Genomic DNA, 11,381 nt, shown 5'->3' on the forward strand with positions numbered 1-11,381 from the left:
GGGGACAACAGCGCCGGGTCGTACCGCCAGCCGCTCACATGGCCACGAAAACAACACACTCTGACGGATGGACGTTAGCTTAATCGTATTTATTAATTGAGCAAGATGGGAGAGACTGTAATAGGAAGTCTTGTCCCGGAGTGGGCTGACTTGGACCCAAGCACGCTTGGGCAGTCAGTCAAAAGCATTGAGGTGAGTTTTGTTCCGAAGATTTAGGGGGATTTTTGAGATTGCACATTCAGCATTGATTTTAGGTTGACGTGGTCACGAGTTTTGGTTTTTGAGAAAGGAGTAATATGTAATTTTCGGTGTTATATGATATATTGATAGGGAATATAATGGTTTACGAAACATTAGAATTAGAGATACGATGTTGGTTAATTGTGTCATTGAATCTCTTATGTGCTAGGCATTATATTTTGCATATATTATACATATTTCGAAAGAAGCTACAATGACTCTCAAGATGGGACCTTTATGATTAAATGATATTGGCTGTCTTCTATCCCAATCCTCTTGAAGTTCCTGTGATCTGTTATAGATTGCTTACAATCCAAAGTCCATCATAATAGTGGCACGATTTTATGTGATTGCCAAGACCTTAGTGCTTTTGCTCTGGAAAAGGCCAGCAAACCTTCACCATATATACACGAGAGGTTTGTTGACCTTTACTGGAGTATCAACAGTTTGTAGGCCATGTTATCTTTTGATCTAACACATTGACTAATTACATTTCATAATAATGATAAAGTAACTGAGGTGATGGTTGTATATTGTAAAATGCCTGCAAGCTCTTACAGTTTTGTTTGTTTTTTGATGAATTATACAAAGGTAAGACTTTGTTTTTTATGTAATCCTTTGAATTGTCTATTTACCTGTACAAAAAGTCAAAAAAGTTAAAGTAAATAATACAGAGTGCTTTGAAAAGTAGTGGTCCAGGGGGTTACAAGGCCCTCCTTGGCAAGGGCTCATATAAGAACTTGGTTAGTGCCCGGAAAAAAAACATTCAAAGTTCTCTTAAAAAATCACTTAGTGCCATGTTGATGGTGGCAGGCATTTTCCAGAATTTTAATGAAGTGATAGTCACTCCACCAGTTTCACATGGTATTTGATCACTGCATTAAAGATATTGTGATGTGTGTTAATCTCCTTTTGCATGGCAAGCGTTTCAAATAAGTATATGTGTGGTTTAACTAATCCTTCCTCTCAGCAGCATGGCTGCCAAATCTGATTGTTTGGGGCTGCTGACATGCACAAAATAGTGTTAGATTGCCAAATGGTAACTTAACCTGACACACACATTCCCTATTAGCAGTGACAGTATATGAAGGTTTAGACAAAAGCTTACTTTTGGTAAATATTTAAGTGCAAGCACTGTGACATTCATGTCATGTTTCTCCAAAGAACCCCGAGTTAATGCAGACTGGTCTGTCAGCTTAATTTTCAAGACATATTCCTTACATGTACCATAGGAAACTTTTTTTTCCACTCATAATCATTGTGCTTTTGTCAAAGCAAGTGCAACTGTTGCAGGTAGCATTTTAACTAAAATAAGTAGTCAGGTTAATAGCTGTTATATTTTTTAATTTTTCTCTCATTTTCTTTATTCTGAATCACCATTTCTTTTTGTTTGTGTTCTTTGCTGTTTATATTATTAATATTATAATCATTTATATTTATTATGCTACAGGGTATTGGTACCATGGTTTGCAGATATTCTAATTCAGCTAAAACTCAGACTAACATGTGATTTTTCTTCAGGACAAATGGAAATTAGTGCCAGCCTTTCTGCGGGTAAAAGGCCTGGTGAAACAGCACATTGATTCCTTCAACTACTTCATCAATGTCGATATCAAGAACATTGTCAAGGCCAACAGCAAAGTTACAAGTGATGTCGATCCCTTGTTCTATGTCAAGTATGTTTCCATGGAATTCTGTTTGTGTGTGTGTGTGTGTGTGTTTTCAATTTGATTTTTAGTAATTATTCATTAAGGAAATTAGATATTGCTTGTATTTAATAAAACATTACTTTTAGTATTAACCCTTCCACTATGGGCATTTTTGATGGGGTCAGATTACTCTTTCTTTCTTTTTTTCTTTTTTCTTCTTTTCTTTTATTCATTTTTTCTTTCTTCCTTTTTCTTTCTTTTCTTTCTTTCTTTCTTTCTTTCTGTCTTTCTTTCTTTTTCCCCCCTCCAAAATACACGTTAGTTATTCCTCCAGTCGTGTAATTGACCCATTATACCAAATGCTACTATGTATCATTTTAATAATATATTATATAGAGACTTGTATATCATACCATGAGTCCAGAAAATAATAGATAACACTATCTTAAGAAGGCTAGCCTAGGCCAAATATCCTAAGATGTCTCAGAAGGGTTAATGAAATCTTTGATTCTTTAAGTATTGAAGGTTAATGACCCTTTGAAAGATTGAAATTATGAATTCATGAAAGTATAGCTGAATTATATTTTGTTGCTAGAAATAATTTTTGAATAACACACTTTACAAACTTCTAAAAATGTATGATATTGTTTAAGTCCATCATAATTGTTGCATGTAATGACTTTTTTTAGATATATGGATGTACGTGTTGGAAAGCCAAATATTGAGGAAGGAATGAATATCGTAAGTGAGACAGCACCGCATGAGTGCAGACTCCGAGACATTACTTATTCAGCTCCAATCATGGTTGATGTGGAGTACATGAGAGGAGACAACAGAATCTTTAGGCGAGATATTCCCATTGGTAAGTCTTAGGAAGTTAAAAAGGATGTCTTAAGTTTTCCTACTTCTTCTTTGAAAAATATATTTTATGAAAATGGAATGAAAAAGTATGTAACAAAAGATGGTTTTAGAATAATAATATATTGTGAAATGATTTTACAGGCCGAATGCCCATCATGTTGCGGTCATCAAACTGCGTGTTGTCACAGTGTCGAACGCATGCTGAACTAGCAAAATACAATGAGTGCCCACATGACCCTGGTGGATATTTCATTATCAAAGGACAGGAAAAAGTAAGCAGTACAATATCTCTGGTTTTGACAGTATTGAGAAATGAGCATACCTTTACACTGAAACAGTACTCTTAAATAATCTTGTACTTTTCCTTTATTCTTCATGTCTATTAATATTTATTTTAGGTTATCCTCATCCAAGAACAGCTTTCCAAAAATCGAATGATAGTTGAAGAGGACAAGAAAGGAGGGCTGACATGCCAGGTGACATCATCCACTCATGAGAAGAAATCCCGCACCAATGTGACAATAAAGAATGGGAAATATTACATCAAGCATAACACTTTGACGGATGATGTTGCTGTTGGCATTGTTTTTAAAGCCATGGGAGTAACCAGTGACCAGGAGATTGTGCAGATGATAGGAACAGAAGACAGAATCATGACGTCTTTTGCAGCATCCCTAGAAGAATGTGCCAGGCTTAACGTCTACACACAAACACAGGCACTGAAGTTCATTGGTGGCAAAGTGAGACAGAAAAGGTTCTTCGACCGTGGCCCTAAAAAGACTCCAGTAGATGAAGCAAGAGATTTGTTAGCTACAACTATCCTAGCTCATGTGCCAGTTGAAAAGTTCAATTTCAAGATGAAGTCCATCTACCTGGCTCTGATGGTACGGAGAGTGATCGAGGCCCAAGGCGACACTAGGATTGTTGACGATCGAGATTACTATGGAAACAAGAGATTGGAGCTGGCAGGGTCCCTTATTTCCCTTCTGTTTGAAGATTTATTCAAAAAGTTCAATTCTGACTTGAAAAAGAAGTCTGATATTATTCTTGGTAAAAAGGGCAAAGTGTCTCAGTTTGATGCCGTACAATACATGCAATCCAGCCAAGATGCAATAACCAATGGGTTGGAAGTTGCCATCTCAACAGGGAACTGGACCATCAAGAGATTTAAGATGGAGAGGCAAGGAGTCACACAAGTGCTGGCAAGGCTCTCCTACATCTCGGCTCTGGGTATGATGACCAGAGTGAACTCACAGTTTGAAAAGACAAGGAAAGTGAGTGGGCCCAGATCCCTTCAGCCCTCTCAGTGGGGGATGGTGTGCCCTTCTGACACTCCAGAAGGAGAGTCTTGTGGGCTTGTCAAGAATCTCGCTTTAATGACCCACATCACCACAGAAGTCGACCCAGAGCCGATCATAGAACTGGCCTTCAACTGTGGTGTGGAAGACATCAATCTTCTGACTGGAGAAGAGCTGTCAAACAGAGATGTCTTCTTAGTTTTCCTGAACGGTAACATCATAGGTGTTACGAGGGATCGCAGGAGAGTAGTCCGCGTGTTCCGGGCCATGAGAAGGAACAATGTCATCAGTGGTTTTGTTTCTATATACCCTCACAACAAGCATAGGTGTGTCTACATCAGCTCTGATGGAGGCCGCCTTTGTCGTCCTTACATTATTGTTGAGAACTGCCGGCCAGCTGTGACTGAGCACCACATAGAAAGACTAGCTCGAGGCTTAATGACCTTTGATGATTTTCTACATGAAGGCTTGGTTGAGTACTTGGATGTGAATGAAGAAAATGATTCTAGTATTGCCATGTATGAACATGAAATCAGTCCAAAAACGTCACATATGGAGATTGAGCCTTTTACAATCTTAGGTGTCTGTGCTGGATTGATCCCATACCCACATCATAATCAGAGTCCTCGTAATACCTACCAGTGTGCTATGGGTAAGCAGGCCATGGGAACTATAGGTTATAATCAGAGGAACAGAATTGATACATTACTATATAACTTAGTGTATCCTCATAAGCCTCTAGTTAAAACAAGAACTATTGAACTTATTAACTTTGAACATCTTCCTGCTGGACATAATGCTATGGTAGCAGTTATGAGCTATTCAGGATATGATATTGAAGATGCCATCATTATCAATAAGGCATCTCTTGATAGAGGCTACGGACGTTGTATTGTGTACAGAAATGCTAAATGTTCTGTTAAACGGTATGCCAATCAGACATCGGATAGAGTTCAAGGCCCACTCATGCAGGTTCTAGAAGGAGGGAAGCAAAAGCCAATATGGAAACATGAAACCCTTGATAGTGATGGACTAGCAGCAGTGGGGACACCTGTCCTTCCAAGACAGGTGTTGATAAATAAGCAAATGCCAACTGTGACACAATTATCTTATACTGATGGACAAGCACCCAGGCAGGTTGAGTTCCGAGACACTCCAGTAGTACACAAGGGGCCAGGAAGTATATATGTAGAAAAAGTGATGCTGTCGTCAGATCCAGACGAATTCAACTTGATCAAAATCCTTTTGAGACAGACGCGAAGACCAGAGATAGGTGACAAGTTCTCCTCTCGGCACGGGCAGAAAGGTGTGACTGGTCTGATTGTACAGCAGGAAAACCTCCCCTTCTCTGACCATGGGATGTACCCTGACATGATCATGAACCCTCACGGTTTCCCATCTCGAATGACAGTCGGAAAACTCATGGAACTTCTTGGTAGTAAAGCAGCTGCTCTGGAAGGGAGGTTTAACTATGGTACTGCCTTTGGTGGTACTTCAGTTAAGGATATCATGAAGGATCTAGTTAAGCATGGCTTCAATTACCAGGTAGGATTATTACTGGGCAGAGGGTATGTTGTTTTTATTGTCTTTTTATTCATCTACTGTAAATTTGGTAATATATCTCAACTAAGCAAGTTTTGTTAAATATTTTTCATTATATTTTTAAGAGCATTATTTAGTTCTTAGTTTAAGGAGTTATATTTCTTGGACAAAAACATATTCATGAGTCCTCAACATTAATTATATTTTCAGGGCAAAGACATGCTTTACAGTGGTACAACTGGTGAGGCATTGAAGGGTTACATCTTCTTTGGACCAGTATACTACCAAAAGCTGAAGCATATGGTTATGGACAAGATGCATGCTCGATCCCGAGGTCCCAGAGCCGTCTTGACGCGACAGCCAACAGAAGGACGGGCACGTGACGGTGGCCTTAGGCTTGGAGAGATGGAGCGTGATTGCCTGATTGGTCATGGGGCAAGGTAAGAAAAATGGCCATTCTAGTTTAGTTTACTATGGAAGTTAAACAATAGGTACTGAAATCATGAATAACTCAAGTATAATTGAGGTTGCTAATTCAAATAACTGTTAATATGTTTATATATTTTTGTTTTTTCACTTTTTTCTTCATGGATTAAGGTTGTACTGATATTATATATTATTTTAAACAGTATGCTACTGCTTGAGCGTCTCATGATATCCTCGGATGCATTTGATGTTGATGTTTGCAACTCCTGCGGCCTACTGGGTTACTCGGGATGGTGTCACTACTGCCGGTCATCAGCCAATGTGTCATCAATACGGATTCCCTATGCATGTAAACTTTTGTTCCAAGAATTGCAAAGTATGAATATTGTACCTAGGTTGCGCTTGCAGAATTATTGTAGTTAAAGGTTATATATGTCATGCATGCCTCTGGCAATAATACACAATAATTGTGCCCTTTACAAATGTGGATTTTGAACTGAGCATATCAGTCTTATGATTTTTGTTACATAAACAATGCATTCTTATTAGATTTACTAAGTTTGCCAGTCAATATTGTCACTGTTAGCTGAATCATACCAAGCAATATTTTGTTGAATTTATGCCATTTTTGTTTGTAATAAATGGGTTTCCAAAATTAATTTGCATTTGATATTATGTGAACCTGTCTGAACCTTTTATTCTTCAGGAGTATCTTTTTGTGTGAATGATGCAAATGTTTGATTGTAAAGGACCATAATTTGACATGTTCTTTGGGAAATGTAAAGCTTTTTTTTCTATTCCAAATATTTCCTTTTTCAAAAGTGTATGCTATTTCTTTATGTTGAAGCTATTACTAAAATATTTGGGATGCTTTGCTAACTTGCACACTCCAGTTAGCTTTTCAAAAAATATATTTTTTGTTTCTAGAATTAATTTTATAATTCTAGAAACCTTGGTCTGGGCCTCAATCATAATAGTAGCAATGTTAAAAAAAAAAAAAAATTGTAAATTAATTTCATTTCAACATGCATTACCAGAGGGAACAAAAAGCTGAGCAAAATGAAATTCTTTATTACAAGCCATGGCAATGTAAACCATTATGTAACTAGAAAATAATATGTACTTTATCCCTTCATCACATCCATCAAGTTCAAAGAGGTTATAGGAGGTTTCCTTGTCTGTTTATAATAACGGTGTTCATCAGGTGTATGATGCATGTTTATTTCAAAAAGAAATAAAATGGGAAAAGGATATTTCAAAATTTAACATCTTTAGACCCTTCTTCTACCAAGGCAACCTCACTCTGTTGGATAAGATTTTAATACATAAATATATGCCTACTTAAACTCCAGCCACTGATACATTTATGAATGTAAACAGATCAACAAATATTCTAGTATTTCTTTCCAAATCATATATACAAAAATATTTACATATTCTGCTTAACAGTAATCTGCAACAAGAAGCGGTCTGAAAATACAAATTAAACTGTGCATCTAGTTGTAGTTTGAAATACAGTAACATTACAGTTGACAGTTCAATGAGGAAAACTGGCAATAACATTCACTATGCTCATACTGAACTGAACACACTTCACCACACAGTTGCTACAAACATTTAAATCAAATCAGGTTTTCAGTTCTCAAGACAGGTATTTGGAGTGAAATGCATCCACAATATAAAAAGAGAGATATTGCCATTACCATCAATATCTGTTCTTTTTCATGCCTAAAAGCTAGTCCATGTGCAGACAAGATCACACCAATAAGGAACAAGTAGAGATACAGATTACCATTGAATTCATTTCTTCGTGAATTTTGTTAGGGAGTTCTCCCAATTAAAACAAAATTATATCAAATAAAATAATAACATCTAGTCTTCACAATACTGACAAACAAAATAGCCTTATCATATACCAACAGACATCCCTAAACACCATTTCTTAAAAAATATATATATAATGGTTTGTAGTCTTGGGAGCTATGCTGTTCTTCAAAACCTCATCATTCTGTCCCAAGTTTTCAGGAAATGCCTGAAATGCCCTTAATTTTAATACCAAATTATGAAAGAGACAACAACAGAAAATGGAGCTTCAGCTTGACACAAACAATTATTTCATTATTTAGCTAAAAATTATTTTTAGATTAATCTTAATTCTACAATAATTTTTACTTAACTTTGCAGGAATCTTTGTCTTTATTCCAGCTGTTATGATTTATTAGCTTTTACAATTAATATGCTAGAAGAGGAAAATACTGCCATCTGAAACTCATTTTAATATCAATTTAACAGAATATTACCAAAGTATTCAAAATTATTAATCTTCTTTTCAGTAGTATTTATTCCTTAGAACAAGAACAACTTTTTTCCTATCATGTAATTTATTTTAAAGCATTCACATTAAACTGCCAGGGAATTAATGTTTCTCAAAAATTATTCCTTTAACTCATTCATGCCAGGGGCATTCCAGCCTTGCAAGTTGTAATGCCGGGGCTCTCGAACGCATAGGCCTAAATCAATTAAATGATCGACGCCATATGACGGCACCCTGCGAATGGGCCTTGAATGCGCGGTACCCGTGGTGTACCACCCGTCCAGAGAGGGTTAACCTTTCTTTTCATAAGTATTAACAGACACACAAAGACATCTGGAGCTTTTGATCAGCAAAGCTGCTACTAACCTGAGTAGTTCTCTTTAAACATTTAAATACATTTGGGAACTGCTTCATATTTCTCTGAATACACAGTGAGTCAACATATAACTCTCAAAAGTGCCCAGGCAATTCTCTACAAAAACACTTGCCACCTATCTTCAACAGAGGGTTTGAATGAATACCAGAGATCGTTCAAAAATACCATTATCTCTTTATTATGTATATAGAATGCAATACTGCAGAATAGTCAATGTGAGCTGGAAATTACCAATGGTTCTGTGAACATGATTCAGGACTCTATACAGTAGTCTAGAGTTCCAATGAAATCATTATAGTCAACCACATAACAAAGTTTATAAAGTCATGTGTTTAAATTCAAAACTGTAAACATCTACAAATATTAAACCCATAAAAAATAATAGAAAATCATGGTTATGTTCATTCATAAGGGAACCAGAAAAAAAAATCATACTACAAAAAAATAAAATAAAATAAAATAATAAATAAAAATACATGGGTCTGAGTGTGGTACAAGTGCATTTGCTTGTTTTGGGAGGAATGCTTGTCTTCTTTGCATTTATATATATATATATATATGTGTGTGTGTGTGTTCATATGTGAATGTAATCCAATAAAATAAGGAATTCCAACCAGAGAGGTCTGGCATAATGGTTACGTGAATCTGTGACAAACGTGTCCTTTGTCCACTTACACCGGTTTTTAATCAGGAGCAATGTATATAACCTTAAAAAGAATCTCAAACATCCTCTCAAGAAGGGATAATCACTGAAAATACTACAGAGATCATTAGACTGATAACTAACACCAGCCTGAACCCCTACTGCAGGACTTCAAATTCCTCATCATCCTCGGATTCTAAGTGATGATCCTCTAGCTCCATACCTGTGGATTAAATTGAATTCATCTTAGCAAAGGACCTGATCGCTGATTCTGTGAAATGAGGACAAAGTCTTCATGTCGTTATAAGCATCATTCATTCTCCTAAACCTAGCTTCAGGAATATGCTGAATTGAACATTTCATCAAATGATTAAATCATAAATAGTTCCCCTGTTCATGACTCTGTACATGCCTTTTAGGGCCAAATACATCCCATTACCTAAGGAAATGTGAATATGAAAACCAACTTACATCTTCCCGAAGCTCCTTCTAAGGAACTGTCGTCCTTCATGTAGTCTGGTCGAGTAGGTACTAGTTCAAAAAGAGGCGTCTTTTCAGCGTCTATGAGTTCTTGGCGCATTCGGTTACACAGGTCATCGTATTCTTTCTCAGTGCCACAGTAGAAACACTGAAAGAAAAGTCATTTTACCTTCTTATCATTTTCTCTTTTTTTTTACATGTTCTTTCACTGAAAAGCTTACACATGAAAGCAAATATCTGAGTATTTATTTAAAAACACACCAGTATAAAATGTCAACTACACTGACACCCCCAAACATTTACCAGTGCCAAAGATGGGTCAAGATGTTCAAAGGGCATTCGCTGAGCATACATGCAGTGGTAAGACTTGTCTAATTCCACCTCATTTTCAGTAGCCTTCTTAGCTACACTACCAGCTTCTTGGGTTGTGTGGGGATCCAGGTAGACTACTTCCTCACCTGAAAACAACAACAAATCAAAGCATATTTTTTTTCGAGTTTATTCCAACATTAATATGGAGAAAAAAATCTTCAGAAGATTATATTTCGCATTGTTGTTTGTCAAATGTTCATTACTCAACTTATTTTCACTCACCAACAAAGCCTACAAAGTAAGAGGCATGGTTAGGCTTTCCACCTATGAGACCTAACGACTGGGGCATCTTAAAGCATTTCTGTTAGAGTAGAAAAATGAATAAATATATAAAATTGAAGAACTGTCACTAACTCATACATACATATGTATGGTGTTTGCCATCTATGCTTTTACAAATCCAGAAATCATGAGTTTCAGGATATTTTCTATGAAAATTAACAAACACATTGATATTTAATCAAAAAGCATCCAAAATAAGATTGACAATAAAATACAATGTCTTATTTCTAAATCTCTATACCTTAATGCCTGAGTAATAGACAGGATTCATCTCTGAGAGTCCTAGTCGGAGTGGAATGAAGAGGAGCAGTGGCCGCCATCCTCTCTCGCCTTCAACCTGACAGCTGCATTCTGTGTGCATTTTTGTAAAAATGTTATATATCACCCAATAACAATTCTATCCAATTTCCACTGGTATTGCGACAATATTAATGACTACACCAATGTTTCTAACACACAATAAGATTGCAAACTTACTGATTTCGTCCATGATGACAATGTTGTCGAGAGCAACATTCACACTGAAGTTATTCCATTCATCAAACAACACCAGTTTCCTGCCAAGACAGTAAACAAAATAAGTTACATATTTTTCTTTTTAAAAAGTACTTCCAAGATGCTGAAATAGACTTGACAAGTTCATTACCCTCAGAAAAGACCTCAGAGGCAATGCCACTCACCGAATAACTTGTGCAACTGTGTTAGGGCCGTACCATTCCCCAATGGCCTTGCCTTCGTCTACTCCCAGCTGTGACATGATGTGGAGTGAGAAGGTGGCGCACTTGTGGTCTTCAAACAAACTCAGTATCCTCAGGTATGTCTCGTCACTAGTGGAAGACTCCCAGGTCCAGTCTCTCCCTTTAAAATTAATAGTACATATATAACAATAGATTCGTGA

General features: G+C 36.7%; 2 protein-coding genes across 4 annotated transcripts in view; one reads left to right on the plus strand and one right to left on the minus strand.

Moving 5' to 3' along the window:
• Nucleotides 1–6,675, plus strand: Polr3B (RNA polymerase III subunit RpIII128). The gene is made up of 7 exons (XM_043031018.2): nucleotides 1–192; nucleotides 1,762–1,916; nucleotides 2,579–2,751; nucleotides 2,892–3,022; nucleotides 3,149–5,593; nucleotides 5,801–6,030; nucleotides 6,220–6,675. Exons 1-7 carry the CDS (start codon nucleotides 106–108, stop codon nucleotides 6,437–6,439), a joined length of 3,441 nt encoding a protein of 1,146 aa, XP_042886952.1. The 5' UTR covers nucleotides 1–105; the 3' UTR covers nucleotides 6,440–6,675.
• A 397-nt stretch (nucleotides 6,676–7,072) lies between these two features.
• Atg4a (Autophagy-related 4a) overlaps nucleotides 7,073–11,381 on the minus strand; it is a 14,124-nt gene continuing 9,815 nt past the window's right edge. For all 3 annotated transcript variants that reach the window (XM_043031061.2, XM_043031053.2, XM_086556265.1), the window contains 7 exons: nucleotides 11,164–11,341; nucleotides 10,961–11,040; nucleotides 10,725–10,834; nucleotides 10,424–10,502; nucleotides 10,133–10,287; nucleotides 9,821–9,977; nucleotides 7,073–9,572 (listed from right to left, as the gene is read on the minus strand). In XM_043031061.2, coding sequence (XP_042886995.1) covers nucleotides 9,508–9,572; nucleotides 9,821–9,977; nucleotides 10,133–10,287; nucleotides 10,424–10,502; nucleotides 10,725–10,834; nucleotides 10,961–11,040; nucleotides 11,164–11,341 — 824 coding nt within the window. In that variant the 3' untranslated portion in view covers nucleotides 7,073–9,507. The remainder of the gene's footprint in view (nucleotides 9,573–9,820; nucleotides 9,978–10,132; nucleotides 10,288–10,423; nucleotides 10,503–10,724; nucleotides 10,835–10,960; nucleotides 11,041–11,163; nucleotides 11,342–11,381) is intronic.

The sequence above is a fragment of the Penaeus japonicus genome, unplaced genomic scaffold (assembly GCF_977035675.1).
Source record: "Penaeus japonicus unplaced genomic scaffold, GWHDUDI00000001_assembly GWHDUDI00000032, whole genome shotgun sequence".
Lineage (NCBI taxonomy): Eukaryota > Metazoa > Arthropoda > Malacostraca > Decapoda > Penaeidae > Penaeus > Penaeus japonicus.